Consider the following 27667-nt stretch of genomic DNA (forward strand, 5'->3'; position numbering starts at 1 on the left):
TCGCGCGTGAACGTATGTGATATACGTTGAGTTCTTGCAACACGCCTTAAACAATGTTGCGCAATAGATTTTTCGAATATGGCGGGGTTAACGAACGTCGTTGCAAAAGTATCGAGTCGACATGTCCGCTGATGCAGGCAAACTTGGATACATTTTTCTTTCAAATAACTTTGCCCGTTGCGTGTCACGTCGTTTCGTTGTAAATGTAGGCCAGACTGAGACCTCGCTTCTAGTTGAGTTTATTTTGAAAAATTTACAAGGTCTTCGCAAAGTCGGCTTTACCTCATTCTCATTTCCCTCGATAACTCATATTTTTCATTATATTTATGACATTCTTCGTTTATACGATATCAACGACAAGCTAACATTTGACATAAACGTAAAAGGTTTCTTTCTGCACAGGAATATTTTTTAATACATATGTAATAAAGAGAAAGTGCTTAAATTATAATATTATATGCTCGATTTTGCCACGTGGGCAAAGTTTTTAAAACTATTTATACAACTCGAATTCGAAGTGAAAGATTCGGAGGGGGAAGAAAAAAATTTAAATACGTACATAAATTACCTGCAGAGATGGGAGCACTCGTGTACATACCTATAACTGCACATAACATCATGCCATTCAAATAGCAGACTACATATACATGTTTCTTTTTACTACACGATGCCAAAAAGGAGTATTTCACAACTTTCGAGAAGTTGCCATTTTTTTTTTTTTTTTTTTAATATCATGAAACAGAAGTAAAAACTCCAAATCTCACTGCAGGTATGAGATTAGCCGTTAAAGTTAAACAGTCGGGATCAACTAATCTCAATATCCTGTTTTTGACTGATATTAGAAGACAAAGAGAGAGAGAGAGAGAGAGAGAGAGAGAGAGAGAAAGAGCTTACAGAAGACTCGATAAGATACCATCGAATGAAATCCATTGCGCAATAAATATACTACTTAACACCTTCAGACTGTCGTGCACGCGGGTATTGGTGTTGAAGTTGTGTGGATTATAATTGTCGCATATTCCATTTCATTGCGTCATTCATCTTGCAGTGAATTCTATTCATGGCATATAACAAGCACGATACCGAAGCACCGTGAACCATGCATACGTGGAAATGTTGCCTCATTGTTGTTAACGATCCGTCGAATACATCGTATTATAATAAGAGTGGTAATTATCGAATGATTCGATAAAAATTTTCCAACAGTCATCTGCACGACAATTGTAAGTAAGAAATTTGATGAAGAAGGATTACAAAGACACGGTCGTCGAAACAAGTAGATCTTCTCTGTTCTCGACCTTTAGTTTTTGAAATTAATCAAATCAATTAATGGTTTTATTTATTACATACTAAAATGTTCTAATTTTTATAATATATCACTGCGTAGCCAAATAGTCGCGGCGATATCCGAACGCGTGACTCATCGGGGATGTAAATCAAAAACTCGTGAAATCGGCGAGCTGGTAATTAAAGCGCAAAACTCGCTATCTACAAACGTATACTTTATATCCCCTTAGCAATTTTGCTGACAATACATCATTGCCGCGATTGTTTTGTCACATGAAAAAAATCGCCTGCTCTTGCGCTTCTTGAAAATTTGGTAATTTTCCAAAGAATTGTCGGTCCCTTGTATATACGTATAGTAATAGTATTACTCAACCTTTACAATAGCATACACATCGCAGACGAATTATGCAACTTCGATATTGTCTTCCGTTATACCGTAAATACGTATAAGCAAAATATCTATGCAGTACTCCTTCCCTACCGACTGATACTGACCGCGTTGGACAGTTACTCGAATTTCTTTTGAAGACGATCGTGAAATCGATTTTCCTTCTTCTTATCGCTTCTACGCTATGCGTAAGGATTAAAATTGCGTAATTTCAAACTATGCATCGTATATTTACCTACAGTTTAGTCAAGGAAAAAACAGCTCTTTTCATACAGATTCATCGATACGGTTTTACAAGTAAACATGATTGCTCATGTGCAGCTGTTAATACGCATACCAAGCTTTTTAATTACAACAAAGTTACCATCCATCAAACAGAAAACAGCCGCAAGTGTACTCTACGAAATGGTAAGTATTCATTTAAATACCAATTCATTCCGAAGAAACGATAAAATCGGGGGGGAGGTATGTAAATAATTGTCAGCATTTAATGAAAGTAATTTCTCCTTTTTTTTCTGCCGTTTTCCTACCCGATCGTACCTATTCGACACAAAAATCCGTGATCTCTGGTTTCCGAATGACGTACGTCACGTCGAGTATGTAGCATTGTCTTTAAAATTGTCCGTCTGGTTATGACTCGACATATATCTGCGAAAATCCTAATGCGTAACATTTGTTGTTATACCTGTTCAACGGCTCTCTGTAACCGACTGAAATAAATGTACTGGCCAGATATGCATACGTCGCAGAGAGAAGCGGTAGCTATTTTCAGATCATACAGTGTCTGCCAAAAATTTCCACTAACCACTGCGGGTGTAACCGAGCGATCATCATCATCATCATAACGATCATCATTATCAGTCGACGAGCGTCACCGAGAAAACACGTGTATGAAAATGCGCTTACAGTTACAACGCACGTGACACGATACATATGAATCGTGGAAATGTTCTTTAACAGTCGTTAATATTTTTATTCCTTTTCTTTTTTCGTTTCACGCGTCATTCACGCCTCTCAGTTTTGTTCGCACCTACGCGAAACTAGGACGATTTGCAAAAGTTTCGGACTCGAGTGAATGGTGAAAAAAAAAAAAAAAGGAAAATGAATTAAAAATATTTTTTCACGCAACTAAGGCTCGCGTACCTAACAATTGCTAAATTTAAATTTACCAGAGTCAGTATTCGATCAGCTGACGGGCGGTTATGAATAGCTAGGTATCAGACACATTTATTTAGATATAATTTGCGACGATCTTTGTATCGATCAATGGTCGCCATTTATGCTAGAATTTTTTGCAAATTTTTATTCATTCAATTCAGATCATGTGAAACTCCGAAGGCATGTTAAAACAGTCGTCAATGTATAAGCTCATAATTTATTATTGATTGAAAAATACAGTCACAAGAATAGAAAATTTTTGCCGTGTTTCTTATAAACTGGAGTTTGTGTCGTGATATTAAGTATATCCAATTTTGGTATTACCGTTGACCGTAAGTTGTTAATTTTCAATTCTATTGTCTGCTATTAATTACAGGACACGAAGTAACGACGTTTACGATATAAATCAATGAGTTATAGCGTATGAAAGTAACAAAGAAACATCTGCATCAATTTTCAAATGTTTTATACTAAAGAAAAAAAAAATTATACCAAATTAATTTCCGTCAATTTCTTGAAACGTATTTCGTACATACATGCCACGTATGTATTATAAAATTCTCCATACATCTACGTGAGAAAATTGATTCAATATGAGATATATTTAGAGCTGTAGATTATTTTGGCAAATTTTCATAAGCAGGTATGTTATTATATCTGCCGACGTGCACGGTGATATCTCTTAAGCTTTCAAAAGCGTGAACGCCTCATACTCGGCTTATAAATCATTTTACCGAAGCCTGGAGCTTACTTGTCAAATCGTTTGCGTCAAATAGATTTTATCTAAATAAGTAAGGACGGGTTGAAAGAACGAGAGGGTTTCTCGAATACGTTATAGATATGTGTCGGGAGATTCGGTTTTGGCTATCAAAGAGATAACAATCTGCAACTATCTGCACACGACAGATTATAGCCTTTGTCTGACAATACGGAATTCGGTATTACTAATATACTGATATACCGATATACTATATTATTGATATTGACACATTGCCATGAAATTATCGTCTCATCTACGTTTTGAATTCATGGATAACCTGTGTCACGACCGTAAACAATAAATACAACCATCTTATAGATAAGTGACACAGCCACGTGCTAGTACAGGTATCGTGACATTTTTCAACAATTACGTACGCGTGCAGGTCATACTCATTTGATTGCACGATTTCACGATTTTGTGTACAGAGTAAAGAGCACCGTAAGATTAGAAAGAAAAACATGCCGAAATTACATTGGTTGGCAAATATATTTATCTTTAAAAGTATACCCGAGTACCGTGAGAGCAGCCAATTCGTATTTTCCATTTCACCTAATAATCAAATCGTTGCAAACTATGGGAAATGATATTAAAAATTGTAAAATACCGTGATAACCGTCAGCAATTGAAATTCCGTGCGTTACTAAACGATCAGATACGGATTTTCTGCAAAATCTAGATTTTTATAAGTTATACTTTTTTTTTCTTTTTACTAGACTTTTTAATACAACAATTAACATGATGAATTTATTGGGACGGGATCGTATATTACGAGGTCATACGCGAGAATTGAATAAGCATGCATGAGTGATCGAATGATATACATCGAGGATGAATCTCAAATTTTCGTACGACTAATTTTGGACAGTGAAATGTGATAATTTGGACAATATATAATAATTATAAATAATCGATTGCATGCGTATGATTAAAACACGATACGTGTAGAAAATGATGTGCGTAGAATCCGCTCGCGGTGACAGAGTTGCTTCGAAATTCAAGAAGCCTAGCTTTTGAGATTACGATCAGCGAGTCGACAATGTCATAAATGTCATTCAACGAGGCTTTACCCCGTATTATACACAGGTGTAAACGGGTAATAAACAATCGCGTATTAGCTTATTAGCCTGCGCAAATTCTATTTGTGACAAGTTAGCATAACGCCGCTAGGACAATGGCGAATTCAATTTTATTTGCTCTTTTACGTCGATTCTGCACGTTCCTAGGGTCGTTAGCAGGAGCACGTAGCCTGATTCACGATCTCGTTTAAAGTCTGCCGTGTAATCAGTCTCTTACAATGGGAAGAATAGAAATAAAAAATGGGAAACAATATCCGTTGTCTTGCTACAGAATCTCAAGTAAGTACTGGCGATTATAAGATATTTCCAAAACGTGACGGATAACGATCCTCCACTTGGCCTGTAATAAATTGTAAATTCAATCAAAAATCAATTGAAAAAATGAAAAAAAATATCACGATTTTTAACTGCGCCTCTTTTTATTAATTTCTTTTAGCCTTATTTTCAACCGAGGTCAATTGCAAAAAAAAAGTTAACATTTGTAAAGAATTTCTGATCAATATCCACGTACTTCATCATCGCTCGTTACCGTGCTGACTGTCTCATCGTGTATATTTTTATATTTATTTTAGAGCGGGTACGCATAGTTTGTTTTCTGCATTTATATTAACTAAACTCTCTTATCGCGAATATATCGGCGTCGTTCGTTCGCTCGTTCACAATCTCACAAGTCTCGGTGTCACTAACCTATCGTAACGGAGTAATGTCATTAAGACAATTGTGATCACGATAATAATGATAGTAATAATAGTAATAATAATTGGAATAATCGGAGTCATTCTCAGGGATAAATCAATCATTGTTTCGTGTAATCGAAGGTCGATCGCAGTATGCGTAACATGACATTTTTTTTACTAGTTGACGATAAAGATAATTTACAGAGGTATTTTTGTAACCGAAATTTGTGTGCCAGTTGTTGAAATCAAATTGTCAGAAGATTCGAAATATCTGTAAATTTACTCGTCGCGGATAAATATAGGAGACTCAAATAAATGTAAGTTAATGATAGATAGAAAAAAAGTAAAATAAAATGACCGCTGACGCGTTTCAAGTCCGGGTTTTCCCTCGATACGTACGATTAATGGAGAAAAAGAGAGCAAATTATATTTTTTTCGATACAATCGGGAGTTTGATTAATCTTGAACAAACAAGTGGATATTCGCGGAAATATCTGTGTTTTTAATTACAATTTTCGCAGATATGTAAGGCACAAACATGCTTTATGCGTCGAGTATTTCTTCGCAGTGATAATCTTGAAGGTGGAAAATAAAAAATATAACAAATGCAACAAAGCTTATTGGGGTTATCTTAATTGCATTTTCGTCACGATCAAAATCAACCAGACGAATCAGATGTACGCAATACCCGATATGATCTTAATTTTATCTCCGAGACCTATTATTGAATTAAAATGATGATTCGAATTTGACCGTAGCGACGAAGTCATCTATGACTGATTTTAAAAACTGAAACATACCGTGTGCCGGTCGGTATAACGAACAATCGATATCGATTTTACCGATAATTGGGATTCACTATTCGTACCGACGACCGATAAGCCATTGACGTTACCAGGCGATGTTGGGTAAGCTGAATAAATAATTCTGTCGGTAATAAAGACATCAGTCTTACAATCAAATGTTTGAAATGATACCGGTATGCTCGCCAGGAACGTGACACGCACCTCGTTATATTTATGTTTACGATTAGTAAAATTCCTCGAGAGCTGATAACTAACTAATCCAATATTCACACTCAGTTAGCATCGTTTAAAATTCCGATCACCTCGGCCAAGAGCGTCGTTACGATTTATTCATCGGTGCAATTCAATTTATATTATTTCTACCTATTTTCTCGAATATCTAATGCGTTTCAAATACCCGATTATTTATCCGAACAAGATAGGAGACGTAATTTTGTTAATAATTCTATGTAATCTGAGGTCCGTAGTGGAGCCTGAATGTTGTCTAATAACCCGTCGTACGAGTAGAAATGAACGATCTCAAATTGTTTATACTCCCGAGATAATAATAGGTCTCGGTGTACACAGATTATTTTTAATTACCTGCTACGTGCGATGGTGGTAACTCTAGCTAGACGATCGATTACCTAACGACACTCACGACGACGTTGATTCAAAATCGTTTTTCAGTAAGCTCGTACAAATTATGGTGAAAATGTAAATTTATGAAAAAAATTTTCACGTTGACAGAAAGAAAGGTGTTGAGAATATGTAGATTTTAATTTCCGTAGGCTAGATTGCAATGAATATTATTTACCGCATAATTGAGTGTTTCACGTTGTTGCAGCTTACGCGGACGATATGTTTTTTGATACTTCCTTCGAGTTGGCGATTCTTGAAAGAAGGATGTGGGCAATTTGCGCAATGACGTAACTAGAAAATTCACGTGGTTTATGGGATGATGCATTGCAGTCGTCGACTATGTAATTACAATAATTGCTTCTGTCGCGACTTTATTTCAGGAGTAGAGTCTGATTCACGTCAAGATTAACACTGCAGTTTTCATACAAAAATTAACCCTACACGCCGCACGTTATATCAAATCGTACAAGAAAGAACGCATTCACGAATAATTTTTACTCTCCCTGTCAAGTGATAAAAATTGTTGAATTTAAAATAATATTGTCGAAAGTAACTTTGAAATTTCAAAATCCTTTGCAATTTACTTACAGCTCGATCAATTCTCCGTTAGATGCAAGAGTATAAAATATCTTAAGATGTGTAAATATTTTACGATTTTCATAAGATGTGGAAGATCTTTGAGTACGTTTTTCGCGGATTATGTAGAAGTCAAATTCTGTCCAGATAATTTGAATCTGAACTAAATACTACAGGGATAGGGTGAAAGAAAAAAAAAAAAAAACTAACTACCAACGATATCCAGTTCACGAAGGGTACGCGATTATTCGTAGGTAATGAAATCCCGCTGTCTGTGCTATTAATAAACTTCATTGAAGAGAACCGGCGGTTATTTCGAGCGGGAAGAGTAGATCAAGTAGCGAAAGAGTCTATCTATGAAACGTGTCGGCAACGAAAAAAAAAAAAAATTAGTTGACCGATTAGATATGGAGTACAATTGGAAAAGGGTTTTTACAGCCTTGTGAAATAGCCGAGAAATTTGTTCTCCATAACGGGCTAGATAGTTAGAAAACCTATAAGTAGAAAACAGATAAGCTGTTGAATTTGAAAGGTGACAAGTGCAACTGGATTTCCAAACAACAATACCGGTCACCTCGGTCACGCATCAATCTTCTATAGAATGATAAACTATTTTACCTACGCGTAGATTTTAATCTCTTGGCAATAAGAAACACCGCGTGGCAGATGGTTAGAACATATGTTGACAGACGTGTTTTCTTCTCCATCAATCGTCGCGCAAATTGTTCAAATATCATTACGAACTCACGTGCCATTCCATTTCGCGTGATGGGATGGAATTGATTGACGAAGGTAGATGCAGGCGAATAAAGATAGATAGATAGATAGATAGATAGATAGATAGAGTTTATTACGTGTGAATTATGCTGTACAATAATGAAATGAAAAGAGAGAGAGAGAAAGATAGGGTGGGGAGGGGGAACAATTTGCAAACGCCGTTGCAAATCGCGTGTCGAATCTGTATCACACAAGCACGAGGGTAGAAAATGCTTGCATAAGCGCGTTCCTTTCCTCGCTACGGACAAAGTTATTCAAAAGGTGTGTACAAGTTGAACCGCGCCTATAGTCAGCACCTATTTATAACATAACACAACATGACATAACAACGAGAATGCCAAAGGAGTAATATATTTCGAAAAAACATTTTTAAATTCCTAGACGAAGCTGATATAGCATCGTGTAAAGTTAATCCTCTGGACATGTTGTTGAGACAACAATGATTCGGCCATAATAGACCGGCCAAACGATGTGCTCGAATAGTTTGTATTATGCCGGACGTATAATCTAACGCTGAAAACCCGGGGAAAAAAACACAAACCGACGTTAGCGATTTTTCAAGCGGAAATTGCAGCACGGTTTACGTTATAACCGAAGGACAAATCGTAAAGGTGTGTATAATAAAATGCGATACAGTTACTACGAACTTCGTTTAGAAAAAAAATGTATACCTAATACATATACAGGTATACACAGTAGATATGCGTAATTGCCACGAATAGATTGCAAATGTCGTTTAAAAACGTCTTATATTCGTAGAGGTTAATAATAAAGGTGGAAATAAATTTTAACGAGAGAACAGATGAATGCAAATTATTTCCACCTCATACAATCTCACAACACAAACAGCTTTTGTTACGTTTTACGTTCGCATAGAAATTACGATTCGTTCCTTTTTTCGACAATGCAAATTTGCGGTGTAGTGAATCAAAGCTTCGTGGTTTAAATGACAAGAAATTATTAAATTATTATATTTATTTTCATGCGAATACGTTTAAAGAATAAAAAAAAAAAAAAAAATCAAGTATTCCCGGATTGTTTTTTGCTTGCTTTGCGCTTTTAAACTTGTTCCGTCGTATTATCGGCGTGCAAGTGACTATGCATATATTATCACCCTAAAATGGGTAGTGGAAAATTCAATCGCGGCAACCGAGACACATTCGAAAAAAGCAAAAAATAATGACGAGAGTCGCATATTCGATGATCACGCGGTAATCCGTTGACACAAAAAAATAATAACAATAATTTCACGTAGTTGATAAGAATTTCAGCAACGTTGCAAAAATATTTATCGAATAATAAAGTTTTTCTTTATCCGTATAGCCGCCGAGCTGCAGCCGCGACGCGGAGGCAAAATCTGGTACACCTGTAATATGTAGGTGAGACGACGACGCGATGATTTCGCTGGATCAGGCGAAAGTAGGCAGAATTTTTTATAAAGTCAATTTACATACGTGTACGAGATAAGACACCAAGTGGATTTAATGTATGTATACATATGCACATATGCGTTGCAGTGCGATACAAGGTGTATATATATATATATATAAGCGAGAACACCTTGCACGAAAAGCAAACATCACCGCGCTAATTTCTGCGGGACTATTTTATTAGCTAGTATAATAATCGTGATATGAAGTGATAATTACTTGACGTATAAAAAAATTCACGTGTCTATGCTGAGGTATAAATTGTGTGCGAAAAAATTTACGCGTACAACTTTGACTTCGCATAAAACGAAGAAGAGAGAAAAAAAAAACTGAATGAATTTCGTAACATTAGGTCTTCGGAAAAAAAGAAAAAAAGAAAATAAAATTATACGTAAATACCTACACCGAATTGAGAACATTTCACTCTTGTTGTTTGGATATTTTTAAAATTTACATTTGCAAATATCGAATATTACAAGTTGGGGCAATTGTGAGGCAGGACATGATGTTGAGCGAAATGCTAAATTGCGGATGTATTAGACTGTGAAAATATTTTTGTTCAATCCGAGAGACGGGTCCAGATTTCCTTTAATTAACGTCTTCGCTATATTTCGGTGCGAAAATGCGTTTATAGGTATACACGATAATCACATGCTTGCCGTACGTAACATATTGCAGTTTCGCAAATCGCGATATGGCTGCAGCTGCATGCGACCGGTTTTCGAAAAACCCGAACACATGAGCCTCGCTAATTGCTTTTATCACCATTGCGCAAAGCGGTTCGGTCCATAAATTATCTCGCGTCAATAATTGTTGATTAATTAACGTTTCGCCGTATGTATATTATGTGCATACATTTGTTTATTGCACATGTATTTGAAGTAGGTCACGATACGCCGTTACTATTTTGTGAGGAAAAATAATTAAAAAAAAGTGGAAATATTTGTGCGCGATTCGGAAAACGAGAAATGAAAACAGAATAGTAAATAAATAAATGGTTTCGGACGGAGGTAAGCGATAATATTTTTTACAAGAAATATTGATTGGAAAATTTGCAAGAATCGAGTCTGCCGAAGATTCTCTGCGATGATCCAAATATGAGAAGGTCTTTAACAGCAAGTTTAAGTTGAAAATAAAGAATCACGAGCCTAATATGCGCGCCATGCCGATGCGGAGACGTTTTTACAGATAAAACAATTAAAACCAACGAGCTTAATTAGTCATGAATGGATAATTGGCTGTTTAATAATGACAGACGGCGGTGTAACTTCGTGATATGTTTCAATGATATTATATCCTGTCAACCAGCTGAACGATTTATCTTGAGATAAGATCTTTCAACTATGTAATCACCGAGATTTTAAAGACAAGTTATTTATAACTTATTGATGATACGTGCGAAATTTACCATTCATCTGTACCTACTTGTTATTCATGAAAATGATTTCGGTAGTTCGCTATCTTAATAAATGATAATAATAAATGATCAAAGCATTTGACGTGTCGTTTGTCGAGTAAGAGCTTCTGTTATTAAATTTAATACACATCGTAATCGATCGACGTTATTTAACGATTCATCACGCGTATACAGCACATATACATATAGGTATGTTATGCAGCTGTGTTCTTTTTAATGTATATTTCTATTCTTCTTTACTCGCGTGATTTTTTATGCATACTTGACTGACAATGAGAGAAACATGCGCAGTTGATGCGACTACGGTCACGTTACAGTATTTCCAGAGAATATGAATACGAACTTTTGTTCCATCCTTCCGCCATTATTGCGATTATAACTTTTGTATATAACTTTTCATTTTGACAAGGTAGAAATTCAGGATTAATACCGTCATAATAAAGATTTTCATTACGCAAATCGCAGGGAATTTATCTTTTATGAAATTGCTGAATACATCGAAGGCCAACCTTCAGGACGTGCAGATAAGAGGTAAAAAAAAAGAAAGTCATAAAAAAAGCTGTTCTGGAATAACTAAACTTTCGAAAGCACCATCGAACCTTCGAATTTCCTGAAACTCGACGTAACTCACTGTAACGCAATCCGCTGATTCGTCTTTATCGACATAACGTTCTTCCCAATTTTGACATCATTATTGTCACGACCGACGAGGATTGGGTTGAACATCGAGAAGGTCGAGGCACTTTTCAGGACGTCGCGTGACAGGCATGCGAAAGCTGATTCTCAGGCGGCCCATAATGCTTCAGAGTGCGTTCGCCAAGCTCTGCACGACGTAAAATTTTTCGTTCCATCGTCGAGGCTATTGATCCATGCTTTGAGGGACAGTGTGACGTAAGCTTTGCGTTGTTCGTAAGGCGGACAGGTAGAGGATACACGGAATGACGGTCATCAGCCTTAACCTTCGGTATCTGACAATAAGGCTCGGAAACACGAAGCGAGTCAAACTCCCTGCAAAGTTAATCCAGGCCGTTGGGTTTGCTCTTTAAACGGCAAGTAAACTTCCGTACATTCCGTGCACGCCATAAAACTACAGCGTTCGGTCCCAACGCGTGATTCTAATCCGCAATTTTAAACCCACGGTTCTTCGGTTTCCGTCCTTCGCTTTCTCGCTTCTGTGTATGAGTTGTCTGTGCATGTAGAATAAGGTTACATGTATGGGTATACACCTTACATCCGCGTACTCGCACCAAAGTTCCTCACAATTCGCACTCGTTCCCATTCATTCGACGTTTCCGCTTTCAATTCACCCTTGTGCACAAATTGCCCCGGGGTCAATTCGGGATGGGTGATTTTTTTCAACCTCATTTCATCTCATCTTTTTTTTCTTTGCCTTTGTCAAATATTCATTGTGCTGCTGCTCGCAGCATTTTTTCGATAAATGTACGATGTGCATTTTCATCGAGGGAAATCGTGAATGCAGAATTTAGAAGAAAGACACGCTTCAAATGTGTTCAAAACGGATGATTACACAAGTATACCGATAGCTGTAAAATAAAATATGAAAATAAAACAGCAAAACACTGCTCAAAATATATTTCAACTACCTACATGGTTTTTTTCTTTTTAGTTTTATTCGGGCTGCGCGATTTGAGGCGCAGTAGATGATTTTAAATATGATTATTCAAAGGTAGGTCTATAACTTAAAATTATTGCTCCATAATGACGGTTGTTAAATTTGGGTTCCTCGTCTAACTAAATATATATATAAATTAAATTATACGACGAGTATGCGGAACTCTAGCTTGTTCGTCAGATAATTAATTTCTCACCGTTCGTCTGATGAGTGACGACAAATTATTCTAATCGTTTTTGTTTTACAAAGCAAGGTTCTTTGGCATAAAAAAGGTATGCATATACAATTCGCAAAAATGAAATATGACGGTGGAATTATTCGATCGGTGAAGGAAAGTCCCGCTGTCTGCGTTAGCATCTTTTTAACTGACTACGAGCGTAAACAATTACAACAGATATTAAGAGGAGGTCACCGCGACTTCTTTCGCAGAAGATAAAACGTGCAACGAATCGTGACTTGGTTACCGATGAGGCTGCAGTGTGTAGAAAAGAAAAATATGAAAAAAGGGAAGAAAGAAGTAAAACTTTTGTCCGCGTCTTAAGTTTGCTTTACACGACCAAGCACGGTCTTCACCCAAATATTTGATTATCGACAGTTGCGTACACATAAAAGGTACACTTATAATAACTCCTGTATACGCGACTCTGCGCTGCGTCTTTAAGAATAAATTTTTACCCAATAACATTCGTACATTCCGTTGTTTTATTGCGACAAAAGTGTCACTCTTTTATTATATTATATCTAAAGGATATTGTAAACTTACGGAAAGTAAATATGTAATAAGGAAGAAAAATTCACGAATATTAGTATAACGAAATATACTGTAGCATTAGACACTTCGAAATCTAGGTATGTACCTACGTAATTTATTCACTTCGCCAATATTTACGTAGATTTGAATGCAAACATATTACGTTCAAACATCAGAAAGTTTGATCATTTTTACCTGAAGGTGAAAGCGCAAGAATTTTCTATTTAATTTTATAGCACAACAATTTACAAGAATAGAAGAACGTAATCCGCGAGAGTTTTTTTTTCATACACGTACTGAGATTAAGATTTCGCGATTTGTTACGGAAAACTGCTGAGAATATAAATTTACGTCTCTTGATTGTACACAAGAAATTGAACTTTATTTTTTGCGTACCTTCAAATCCATTCGCTTATCAGAATAAATGATACGCTATTCAGATCATGATTAATGGGATTGGTTCTAACGGAATAGAACCATTCTCTTATTGCGAATTAGAAAGCCTCCTCTGCACTGACGTTCAGGATTCACATTGCAGGCGTATACTTGTGATAAGAGTAACGTACTGCAATCGGTTCCAATCAATAACACAAAAAAAAAAGAAATAAAGGGAAAGAGAGACGAGGAAAAGAAAGTCGTCTTGTTCTAAAAATACGAAATTGTTGTATCAATACAAATTGAACTTCTCCTAATTTATATTTTGTTGAGTCGAGTGTTCAACGGTTGGAACACGCAATGAAATTTGTTGTTACAAAAATCTTTTGCATTGACTGAACACGTTGGAGTTATTCAAGCGCAGAAAACGTACTTTTCGAATCATAATCATTGATAATTCTGTTGACTCAATATTTAGTGGGATTTAGCCGTTATTCAATGGGCAATACCTAAATGCTTATTATCGTATATATGTTTTTGTTTATTGGTAGACAATGTCAATTTCCATAACTCGAAGATCTTGCTATTATGCTTTCTTCGTTTGTAACATTTATGATTTTAAATTTATTTCAGGTTATCCTTATCTCATTTCCTATTCGTCTACCCAATTTTACATTTTTACAGTTTTACGTTGCTTGCGTAGCGAGAAAATTCGCCGCCTACTGGCCGTTTACAGTACCGGTATACCGACGTTTACAATGAATATATTCTCTACTCGTTTCAAAGCGCTTGCATGCGGGGTTTCTTTTACCTCGTAAACAAATTATTGCAACTGATTCAACCATTTACGCAAAACAAGCTCCGGTTAAATCAACAAAGTAGGGCGTTCGATCGATCTAAATTTTTTGTTCGCTAGATTCGCGCGCTTATTTTATTTCAAGTACCCAATTGTCTCGGTCAACGAACATGCGACTTGGTGGAACAATACACAAACTTCAAATGAAATGATATTTAGTCGACTCAATTTCGGAAACGCATCGAAAGTTTCGATCGAATCAATACTTCACTCGATCGCGACGGGAAAGGCTTTTGTGGAATCGTGGAATTCGCTTGGCTGAATCATTTTGACAAACTAACTAAATCGAAGTCGTTGAATTTAAAGTCATCGTATTTGGAACAAATAACGGACACTAGATTGAATCGAATGGAATCCAACGAAATCTATTTTCTTGTTTTAAGAATTCCTTTCCCTCCGTGACATTTCGTGTAATAGGGCTTTGCTCTTTGGAGTAAGACGCGCGGTTGGGTTCTGGTATTTTATGAGCCGTAGACGTTCGATGAGCTGACGGCAAAAAGCGCGAACTTCGTAGAACAGCTATCGCGTGAAGGTACGAGTTGATTGTTTCTTCTATTTTTTTTTTTTTCTTTTCCGGTCCCACCGATTTGGCTTACAAGATTAACCGCTACTCTGTGATTTTTTTGTTTCAACTCTTTGCGCGGGTCCATTGAGGACGAAAAAAAAAATTCTAAGCCACCTTTTACGTTGTAGAATTGCGACCGCCGAGTATAATTGATCAGCACTTCGTCGACCTGAAAAGGTCAACGACATTCAGACGCAATAACTCGTTGCGACGGGAGTTTCCGTTCACGATTCACAATCATTTATTCCAATTCAGTTTTTTTTTTTTTTTTTTATCATTCATAATTAAAATTCGGTAATCCCGCCGAATCCGACTAGGATAAAAACTCGCACCAAAAATCCAGTTTCTCATTATTCTATATTCAAGATTCAGCTGATTTATTATAGGATGAACATCATCTTTTTTTTTCTTCTTTTAATTAGGTATCAAAAATGGTCTGTTCTGTTGTACATTCTTTTTCTTCGTGAGTTTTTCGGTATAGGTATTTTAATATACGCACAATCGTTATAATATACGTGAACATTGGTATAATATAACATTGAAAATTACATTGATTGCTATTTATATTTCATTGGACGTATAATGATATTGCCCAAGCCCTTAAGCAACGCGGAAGTGCGAAAAGACCGCTAGTGTTTCTTTTACACACGCGTGAATCCTAATCATCTAAACCGAAGTTATGATGCGGAAATTCATTACGAGCTGTTTTTACGTCAGGACGCAACCGCTGTTTACCGCGTGATTAAATACGCTGGTGAAATAGATTATAGGTTACACGAGTTTTCGGTTAGAACATACCTTTCGAGATAATGTAGGAACGTAATTTCTGTCTGATAAAAACCCAACGAAACGAAAAAGACTACGAGTATTACTGAGAGATACGCAAATTTGGTTATTTCGTCACGTTTCGCAATCTTTTCAAGACGCTGTGTCAAAATAATTTGCAAAATAATGAGACAATGTGAGTTGAAATGCAAATTGAGAACTGCATGTTTCGGAAATTTGTTTTCTATACTTTGTTTACCCGTTCATTCTACGGATTAACATTATAAATCTTCAATTCGGCAAATATTGGCTAATTTCAATCACACGATTGTTAGTGTCGAATTATTGTCCGAAATTCAGGCATGTAGATTGATCGAAGCGACAAAAATTTGCCGGTTCAACTTAAAAATCTTCCAATATATATGTATATATATATATAGCGAGGTGTTGTTGCATACACGAATAGTGATAATGCTGGGCTCAATCCTGCACGCAGGTACGTTACAGACAAAACAAAGTTAATACACAAAAAATGGAGGTGAAACTTGTTTCTTTTCAACTCCTTCGAACAATGTTTTTGCATGCTCGTTCACCAAATTATACGTTATCACAGGCACTGGTTAAATTAGCATTTTGCTGGAGTCGCGCGCTGATTCGAGACAGGTATGCCGCATTGTAACCCGCGCAAAAGAATTAGAGGTCGTGCAGTTAAAAAAAAAAAAAAAAAGTGCGAAGAAAAATGTGATGTAACGTAACGTCGTAACGGCTGCGAAAATCTTTAGAAACGGAAAAAACTCGTTGCTTAAAATTCCTCTGGCAAGTCCGCGAAGTCGGTGCAAAATTAAGGGAATGAAAAAATCCACAGCTTCGGATATCGAACTGGGCTAATGGCGAGCTTTAATAACCTTGGAGGTTGCGCGTCTACGGTTGGCGAACGAGGCCAGGTGAGAAGTTGCGCTTTTGCCAAGGGGATAAAACTGCGTTGGGTCAACATCGTTGCATAAAAGATGGTGGCGCGAGACAAATATGTTTACTACGAGTAAAGAATAACCACGCAAGTCTCGTTTTATGCTCGATAGTACAAAGGAATGAAATTACACAAAGGCAATTCAGGTAAGGCTGTTCGTTACTGTCGATTACGTTACCCAATCGAACGACGATGGTTGAATCGTATGTGAAAGCGTCGAAGTTCAACACGGATTTTAAACAATCTCTATTTTTTTCCACTGCGTTTTTTTCTTATTCTCATACTGTGCGATCGGTAGTAGAACTACGATAGAAAGTTGCGTAGGTATGATACCGAGAGGTGAAATTCATCCGATGATGTCTGGCAGCCTATTTTACAACCGCCATCGATCCATATTCGTACGACCGAATGAATCTGCGCCGTTCTGTACGATGACGCAGATGTAATATTATTGTACAGCGTACGTGGAGCGAAATTCGTTCGAATTGTTGACATGGTTTAACCGGCTTTATTGAAAAGTAAGCCGATCTGACCTCTCTGAATTCAAGCGGAACGAAACGTAGTCACTTTCGATGGCGGGAGCACGCAGCCGTTCTTCTGATAATTTTCACTTTCCATGATGATTTCTTTTTTTATACGACGGCGAAAATTGAGAATGACAATGGTAATTTTATACGGGCAAAAGGGGCTATTTAGTCGTGGAAATTGCAAACCTCTTTTTAATAAAATACCTCAGAAATTGCGTGAAATCGCTACGATTAGTTTGAAATAATTTGGTATCACTTTAAAGGCGTTTGTAATAATTGTGAAATCGTTTAGAAATCAGTTTTGAAACAGATTGTAACCATAGGCGAAACCGCTTCTAATTATTTGAAACCGCTGCGACATTACTTGAAACAGTTTGTAATTACTTTAAAACAATTGATAATCGTTTGTCGCTTGATCTGCAACTGAATAACACCTCGTCCCCGGGTAAATTTATTTTTTAGAAATAGATTACCGAAGATCGGTACAAAACTGTGAAAAATATTACTTTCGACCAAATATCCGGAATCACATTAAAAATTGATGAATTTTATTATAATAACGATAAAATAATATGACAATCATTACAAAATTCATAAAACAAATATAATCGTACTGTACGAGGAAAACTTTCACGTCCTATTATTTATTTATTTATTTTTTTTACAATGACTGACGTGTTGTATCGTAATTACATGTACAATATACTTACAACACACGTGCGTGTAAACGCATTTGATTACCTACAATGGTGTCAAATTTTATTACGTCACAATTAATTGACTCCGATAAAATAACCGTTCGTCTTGAACACGAACTTTCTCGATTCTGTGCGCAGGTGATACGCATATTCTTACGTACTCGAATAAAAGGATCAAATGTAATTAATTTCTCCCTCGAAATCGGAACTGTGGTTCAATGACGTTCTGATATAATTACCGAAAAATGCGCACAAACCGTTCGCTCTGGAAACCAGGCCGAATAACCAATTTTCCGATTGGCGATGGGGGAATAAATGGTGAAAAATAAGAAATTGGAACAAATTTGGACACGTTAGATTGATTGGAAAAATAAATTTAACTGCACGCGGTCTCTAGCAGACTTTTTGGAAATTCAATGCCCACGTCGAAGAAATGAAAATCAATTATACATATAATCAAGCTTGGATCTTTACTTTAAAAAAACACGCTCGTATTTAGACCTCGAAGTTTCATCCAGATTGCCTTCTACGATCCAACTGCAAATTCCGATGAAAATCCGGTCGCAATTTTTGATGTACAAAGAAATTTCACATGTTTATTGCACAGTAAGACTTCTCAACATTCATCGAATCAATCGTCTGATATTTGACTGGGTCAATTGATCGAATTTACAGATGAACTCGGCGATATTTGCGAACTAAGGGTACAAGAAGTCAAAGCGTTATGCTTCTTTCAATTTTTCAATTTTCTGTAATATAATTAAAAAATGTATTCAACAATTTTCAATACAGCGATTTCACAACTACCCCAATTTCGTCGGTAATATAAAAATTTGATTTTCCACACACCCCGCGATTCAGATCGTTAATGATTTCAATCTTTCCCTGGTCTTATCATATCCTCCACCTCAATTTCAAGTTATCTCGAAGGCAAAGGTCAATATTTTCCATATCTTCTTTTTCAAGTTACTGAAAATACAAGCGCACATTTATATACCTTTGTCGCATAATCGATCGAGATCTAACGCGTTACGCGAACCAATAAATTTCTCGAGAGAACCGCGCGATGCAACGATCATATTTTCTACGCAATACTTGCACTTCGCTTTCGGATATCCTCCCGTAAACTTAGAATGCAAACACGCAACGAAAGTGCTTTTCTCCTTAATTTACCTGCACGCTCCGATCATCGTAACGCAAGCAGGTTAAAATAGCAGTCTTATCGGGACCTTGAGCTGGCTACTGGACTACGACTCCATAGATATATCTCTTATGGCCTCTTTCATTGGACGAGCTGCATATTTATGTGCGGTATTAGGTATATCTAGATACACAATATATATGTACATATATGTATGTACGTATGTATATATATATATACACCTAGATGGAAATTAACAGACGATTCTATGCAGTACATATTGCAGTAGTTCCCGAGTTGCAGCTGCTGATCTGTGCAGTGTTGTACGGTGAAACATAACCCGCGCACTAACGGCAGTATTGCGCAACTGTTCGACGTTGATAAAAACGAAAAATAACTAATAGAAATTAAAAAATAGCATAATTATACGTGCGAAATTATAGACAAGTGTTTTTTTTTTTTTTTATTTTCACTCTTGTATAATATACGTGTATGTAGATACAACGTATAAGCTGATAATTATGCCAGCTGTATCAATTCTGTTGTACCACATTTTTCTGTCTCCACGAGACGACAGTCGCCTAAAACCAAGGTGATTATTCTGCTTCGTGTAATCAACGCTTGCAATTTATTAAACGAAGAACAGTAAAGGAAATTTATTATTTTTCAACAGTAGAGTTTTACGATTACGGTGTTGATTCCGACGAGGTGAAACAAAATAAATTGAAAAATTTAATTATTGGTTGAATAGAAATTATGAGACATGTAAAAAGGTCGTAATTATTCAGTTGTATAATTAAATGAGAAGGTTCCTGATAAACTTGTCGGTTATTAGTTTTTATTTACCGTCCAGTGAACTTTACTTTTATGACCATTCAACGTCAATTTTATAAAAATATTCCATGCGTAACAGTTTTAGCAGGCTAATAAGGATGATGAGTACTATACGATTTTGTTGTTACACACGTATGTATGCGGGTCAATTTTCATTGTTAGGCAAAAAAAAAAAAAAAAAATTGAAAAAAAATTAAAGAATCAATAAGATTCACAGCGTAGAAACGGGAGAGAAATTAACATAACAATTAAAAAATAGCAGAGAAATTTTCCCATACTACCATGTGTTTACGTTTCATATGAATCAAGGTCCTTTCGGAAGATTGAGGATTAACTTTCGAATGAACGAGTCCAAATTTATACGTTTCAAGATCAACTATCTATTCCATCGTTTATTCCACGAAGAAAATTAATTTTAAAAAATAACTGTCGAGTTGCCTTAAAACGACGTTTCGCAAAGTCTTACATGTACTAAATTTTCTTAAAAATATCTGTATATGGCATATAATTATCAGCTTCGACAAACGACTGATTACAAATGAAAAAAACGAAAGAGAAAAATATTCCAATTCACAAGGAACATGGAATCCACCTGCAGATATATTGTACCAAGACGTAACAACCTCGTGTTAAACCCGGCAGCAGGTAGGCGGGTATACACGTATAAATTCGTACGAGATTTACAAAAGTTCATGAAAAGAAGGAGTCGAGGTGGGGGAGGGGGGGATAAAAATTTTCGTCGGCGAAAAGATTCTTCGGTAGGTAGATTATAACACGTAGCAGTTAGACACAGTCTGCAATGGCATCCTCTGGCATTTCGCCAAGTGGCTAGGGTTATCTCATGGCAGATCGAGGATTTAGAAATAACCACGTGCCGTCGACGACGTGTCCCGAAGACAACTTAAAGCGCGTTAAGATCGCTGCACAGTGGTCTGAGACAACGAAACTTTCGTTTCAGAAATATTTTTTTTGGGGGGGGGGGGGGGGAATGAAATCTTTCGAACGCGTTGAAAAGAGGCAACGATAAAATGACTAATTTAAAAATCAGTATATCTATATATGTGTATAGATTACAGCGGTTGTGCGAAAGGTTTTTACAGCTGCGTATCATTTGACGTACCTGGAGGATTCCTTGATAGTTAACGACGCAAACGATTCTTCCGCCGTTACATAGACAACCGGAGTTACATCTCGCACGCTTGCTGCGTTCAATGCGTAACTCCGGTTGCCTATATGCCGGCGGAAAGTAGTTCGCGTTGTCAACTCCCAAGGAATCCTCGCGATAAGGTAAGTGCCTACCAATTATTGACCTTTTTCGGTTGCATCTGTTTGATCCAAAGTTCTAAAATAACCAAAAATATAAACTTGCGAGCCTCTGATCCTAGAGCAATTGCTTTAGTAATCGAGAAAGTCAAAATTTTTTGTCGTCAATTTATAATTTCGTAAAATAACAGGGTCAATAATTGACAGACTTGTCGTATATATCGTTTGAAATATTCGAACGTTGTGCGGTTTCGTTGGATAAAAAAAAGAACGGAGACTCACCATGCGGCCTGCTCGGTTCCTCCCCTGTCGGCATCGGGGATTTGACACCGTTCTTCGCCTCCATCTCGGTGCCCTGTCCAGTTCCGTTTCCGGTACCCATTTCGAACGGAGAGCGCGGGATTTCGGCAACTTTATCCGGCGATAGATTTCGACTCGGTTACTCCTCGTCGCGAGTGGGTTTTCTCGATTTTCTCAATTTTCTCGATTTTCTCGGTTTTCTCGGTTTCCGTCAGACACAGCTCGTCAGCCTAGCGCCAAAGGCTCCGTGTCGCTCACCTAGGCAATGCTCACTAACGAAAACTCGGCGAGCACCGCGCCGCTAAGAACCTTGCGTCCGTCGCCGATCCGCCAATCACCGGCTTGCCCGTTCGCCCCACCCTCTGTTTACCTCCCGCTAGTCTTCATCCCCCTCCCTTCCGCCCTCGCCGAGCCGGCTTATCGGCAACTCTCGCTGCGAGGGATTAAACCTAATCCGTGATAGCGCGAGTCTCGGTTGACCGTTCAAATTGCGGTAAAGACCGTTCGGCACCCTCCGTTTTTCGGCTCCTATAGTGAGAAATGCGATTCGGTTTATACCTAAACGCGGTGTCGTCCGTTGCTATAAAACGGATATTGAAGGGGAGAATTAGAAATTTCGTTTACACCTTTGTTTTCAAGTCTCTTCCGCAACCTTTAGCCTTTCTAGCCACGGTTTGTACGGCATTGAAAATAAACGACGTATCAGTTTTCTTCGATCGAAACCGGAATTCGAAGGCAGGAATTATTTTTATCCAATATTGATAGGGTTACGCCTGCAATCAGCGATTCGCGGATATTTATCAATTTCTTGTTATTATTATTGTTATTATGCATAATTGCTTGAAGAATGACGGTATATATGTGACACGACATAACGTGACTTTGACGCACGGGAAAAATACGGTATTGCAATGAGATTTTATAGCTCTGCTGTGCGTTATAAATAAATATATGTATATCGTAAAAGGCCTAAGAATATTTTCATTTTCATTCCGTTAATTATCCACTTTTGCTAATTATGTATAATGCGTATATGCGTGTAATAGAGAATTTTTCTTATCAATATTTTTATTGCTACGATTACGTGGCGTTATTCTAATTTATTATATTTATTGGATAGTTTGCGCGTAAACTGGAAAAATTACAAAGACACGGTGTGTTTTATTTTTCTTACAAGTGTTTTTCTCACTCGTAACCGCCGGATACTCGCACCAAGCGTCGGAAATTAATCACTGTTGAATTCACATTTCCCTAATACGGAAACGAAAATTTGGTTCAAAGTTGTGAAGTGTTGGAAATAAAATTGCGCTATCTAAAAATTCGGGACCGATTAATCAATTCGAAGACGTGATGTCAAGAATGGAGAAAATAATTGCTAGTTATAAATCTACACTGACAACTGACCAGTTTTAATAAAACGAAATATAATTTGACGGCGTTTTTCGCAACATGCCAAGTCAACGTGACGGAATGAAAGTTTTTGAAAAAAATAAATAAGTAAGTAAGTAATAATAAAACGTAATCCAACCTTAAACCTATAAGCTGAGGACTCTTTTTCGCGGTTTATTGCAGCTTTGTCAGTTACGGCTGTATAAGGTTATATGGTTATAGATTTTGCACACCTGTTGTACGGTTCTTTAAATTACAACGTTGTCCGCTAGTTTTTCTTATCGTTAAACCATTAAACTCTGCGATGCAGGACGGCAGGTCAAAGAGAGAAGGAGAGAGAGAGAGAGAGATAAAGAGACGGAAGGGATAAGAAGCATTTAAAACTACGACGTAAAAGGAAAAACGCTCTTACTTTCAAGGAACTAAATTCAGGTTTATACACCGCTTCAACGATCGCCGCAGCGTCTCAAATATCACATACGTGTATTTACATGTGCCTACGTATAAACCTGACTTCGACCAGTTAACATTGGGCTTTATAAATACGCGATGAGACTACTTCGCACTTGACGTTCCTTTCAAGGAATTCTTGGGCTCCGTAATTCGTCACGTTTATACGAGGTCAAGATCGCAAGTTTTAGACCTGGCTGCTGTATATACACAGGTATGCATTGTGTACGCAGGTATACCTGACCATAGAAGAGATACCGTTGTGTAAACACAGTGAGAGGTTATATTTTTCACACTGTAAATCCCCCGGAGTTTTCAACTCAGGTTTCCCTGCAGGCTTTCCTCGAAGTTGCGGAATACCTCTTGACTATAAATTTATTATATTTTTCCAGGTTTGCTCCTTTTTCTGCTGCAACGGTCGAGGAATCGACGATTTTTCACGTCAAATAATTTTTCTCGTCAACATCTTCGTAGCTGATTATATTCAGACGATCAAGTTTCTCAATACGTGCACACTGTTATGAAAGAAATGTCTAGTTTAAATCACTGTACACAGTCCTCTAACTATTCGCAATTTTTACCATAACCGAAGTATACAGTTTCGTAAAAAAAAAAAAATGAAAATAAGTTTTATTGCTGCAACCATAAAATCCAGCATCTGTTGCTGTTCTTTTTTATCGCGATCATTCGTGCTATACCTATTTTCTTCCAACTGTTGCAATACTCTGATGTCGGTGTAAGGAATAAATTGTCTTTAAGGCCTTGATTGACGGGGGAAAGAAAAAAAAAAAAAAAATAGAAAATCATTGAACTAATCAACCATGAGATTCAATGCTGCGACATTTGCAAAATGTAATATCGACAACTATAATCACAGGCTACAGGTGAACACTTTCTTCCCTCGAATCCGGATCATTTAGCCGAGTGATCGTTAACCTTATCAGCACGTTACAGTGTGCGGCATCAGACGCTACGTAGGATAAATTTTCTCCTCGGTATAACTTCGTACTGTGCTCTCTGTTAAGAGATTGATCGTTTGAGGCGTGTCGGCGCGACGCGACGTATATAAAGCACGTGCCGGAGAGTAGGTCAAGCGCACAAATACCCGGAACGATTGACCGATTCGATCCCGTGATGATAAAACACGGGGTCGCGCCTTGCCGCCGCTCCGTCGGTAACGATGACGGATGAGTCTGCAAGGTTCTACTCCGGGCTCCTTACGACTACCGATCGCACGATCGTATAAAAAAAAAAAAAACGAGACCACCATAGCTACGGATCCTTGAACATCCGGAATCCGGATCCGGTGTCAAAATCGTTTCACCACCACCACATTTTGAGTACTTTTGGCTGAAACACATTCGTTCGTCGATCTCGATCCATTGCACGATTTTTCTATGCGCAAGTAAAGGTTTGACCCTCGAACCTACTACGTATATGCCCAGATACCTAGGCATATTCAACCCTTTACCCTACATGTATACCGTTAAACTTTCACCCTCTGTATATACGTCCGTCTAGGGATCAGGAATTCGACACTAAGCCGTATATATATATTCTTGTACGTGGAAAAGTCTGACTCTCATCGCCTTCTTTCCTCCCTCCCATTCAAACCCGAAAACTGGGGTTGGCGAAGCACCCCTAATATATATATATATATATATATATGGGGGTGAAGAAGCTGTTTTGAAATCGGATTCGGATTCAGCATCACCAAAAACATGCAGGTATGATGGTTCAGTTCGCTGGACAATAGCTAAAAATAATCGATGGATCGATTAATCGGGTCCAAAAAAATTATCGAACACGACTCGATTGAATCGGTAAAAAATAATCGATTGATCGGTTATTTCGTAATTTTTTGAAACGGTGCATGTGAAATCAAAATTTCGTAAACTTCAGTATGTAGTCATGCGTACAGAAGTAGCGGTGAAATTTTTTGATAATTTACAGTTTCATTCAAAATATTTTTCTATTTCAGGTGAAAATATTCATTTACCTTTCACTATTTATATCAAATAGGTACTTAGTAGGTAAGGCAATGATAATAATTGATACTCTCATCACATAAATTGATATTATATTGCGTCGTTCGTCGGAGTAAAAAAACAAGAAACGATTCTGAGGAAAAATAATCGAGTCGAACATTCATTATTTTTTATTATTCTTACTGGATAAGACGCTTCTTTTTTTCGGTGCCTGTGTTGGTTACTCGTCAAGATGAACATGTGCTCGATGATTATGGCAGTAATGCATCGCTCGGCTTGCACTGCTTATACATTGCGTAAAATAATCGCTTGAACATTATACCACCAAGGTGGTCAATGATCCGAAAAAAATGCAATAAAATGAACATGTTCTTTGACAAAATAGATCTGTGATGATCGATATCTTACAATTAAGATATGTAGATTTTGCTTCTTATATATATAGTATAGTATACTTGAATCGGCTCAAGAGTTGAATTTGCGATTCAACCGTCGAGGAGGAGATTCGGGGTTCATACGTTTTTTGAAATCCGAAAATCCCTGACTTTTCAAGGCAATTCAATCCGAAAATAGAATTTTTCCAGTAACCTTTCAAGAAATATAAAGCTGACTGATGACTATTTTTTTTACATATTAATACCAATACCTTGATTATTACCTAGAAACTATCTCACTGTCTGACTATCAATTTACAAACAATAGTCCGAGACTTTTCGCGCGTAGAAACAAAGTTTTGAGTCCGATCTTTTTTTTTTCTTTAAGATCGATAGTAATTCGTACTTTTCGTACTAATTCGAGTTTATTTCTTCGACCGACTTGAAATTCCAGTCTTATTTTAAAAATTCTCTGACTTTTATCCTGCTGTAAGAAATTCCCAGGGTTTTCCCTGTACGTACGAACCCTGAGATTGAAACACTTGGTGCTGACGTAAGTTTGTCTAACGTCGTTTTTCGCTCCATGTGCCGTCTCGGCGCAGATCTGCAAATATTTTTATTGCGCACTCGATTCTATACGATTTATCACAGTTTCTTTCCTCCTAATAGAAATTTCGAACACGAGATGCTGGCTGGAAGGGTTGAGGTATTAAACTTGTCCGACGACACGTATTCTGAATCTTAAAAGAATTCCTCGAATTCTTGCTCGCCGTCAAGTCACGGTCAATACTTTTGCTACGTCGAAATGTGCTAGTCGTTTTATCATGCCGGTAACGATGAGTAAGTAACCCATTTCGTCTTTTTACCATCAAGGCCAGGATCGGCAAGGAATACTTAACATTAGACGGTGATTTATGCAGGTGAGTGAACACGACGCGGAAAATAACAGAATTTGTTCTCCTTCATGTTTCTTGAAAATCTGTACAAATAATCGCATCGCATGAATTTGACGTTACGTTGTTCCGGACGTATAAAATTTTTATGTCTATCGTCCTACCGTCAGGGCTAGAATTTTCACGGATTCGTCGTCAAGAATCTCGAAAAAATTCTAATACAGGTCAAAAAAATGTTAAGCGGTCCCAGTGTTACAATTCTATTTATAATATTCGCACGAGTGATAATTAATAATTCAAAAAAATTATTAACATCGCATTGGCATTACCTGTAGCCATTAGAATGTCTATTATAAGCGCGTGCGACAAAGTACAAGTTTTCGTTAATTAAGCATAAGGTACTCCTACGTGTATTAACTTAGCTTTCCGGGTAAATCTCAAGTGAGCATAACGCATTATTAAAATTCAAATTATCTCCGGAATAGCAATTATTTTATAAACGTACGAGGAAAATGAATTGTTCATATGCTATCTGAGATATGATATTGTGCAACAATTACATAAGAATAGAACTCGCTGTTTGTATCGACGCGACGTCCGTTTCGCAGAATATCATATCAGGTTCATTCTCACCGATTCGTTACAACTTTCGACCGCGTTTTTACCCCTTGTCGTGCGCCGTGAACGCGATATCAATCGTTGTCATTTTTCGAAACATCCTTGTTAGCAGAATGGCCAATCGTTGTTATTAGACATGCGTGATTCGGACGAGTCGATGACTCTTCGGCACTGTTACAGCTGCATTACGGAGTGCAGAATCATCTTAAAAATGAGCACGTGACACTGACGTATGAACCGTATTTGAATCAGTGCGAGTTATTGATTATCGATCTGCATTGCCGTTTAATATGTCTATATGTAT

General features: G+C 37.2%; 2 protein-coding genes across 10 annotated transcripts in view; one reads left to right on the top strand and one right to left on the bottom strand.

Annotated features, from left to right (window-relative positions):
- LOC107226064 (putative inorganic phosphate cotransporter) overlaps positions 1-21827 on the bottom strand; it is a 40422-nt gene extending 18595 nt beyond the window's left edge. Inside the window, exon 1 of the mRNA XM_015666747.2 lies at positions 21634-21827. Coding sequence (XP_015522233.1) covers positions 21634-21733 — 100 coding nt within the window. The 5' untranslated portion in view covers positions 21734-21827. The remainder of the gene's footprint in view (positions 1-21633) is intronic.
- The window catches only part of LOC107226066 (glutamate receptor ionotropic, delta-2), a 40561-nt gene continuing 14890 nt past the window's right edge, over positions 1997-27667 (top strand). For 2 of the 9 annotated variants that reach the window (XM_046741358.1, XM_046741360.1), the window contains exons 1-2: positions 21985-23148; positions 23351-23704. The gene's annotated coding sequence lies outside the window, so the exon portion shown is untranslated. Of the gene's footprint in view, positions 2084-2869; positions 2890-21982; positions 23153-23350; positions 23705-26568; positions 26773-27667 lie in introns of those variants that run through there. The other 7 variants (XM_046741365.1, XM_046741359.1, XM_046741362.1 and 4 more) reach the window with 7 other exon arrangements.

Source organism: Neodiprion lecontei, chromosome 5, assembly GCF_021901455.1.
Source record: "Neodiprion lecontei isolate iyNeoLeco1 chromosome 5, iyNeoLeco1.1, whole genome shotgun sequence".
In the NCBI taxonomy this organism is placed as follows: domain Eukaryota; kingdom Metazoa; phylum Arthropoda; class Insecta; order Hymenoptera; family Diprionidae; genus Neodiprion; species Neodiprion lecontei.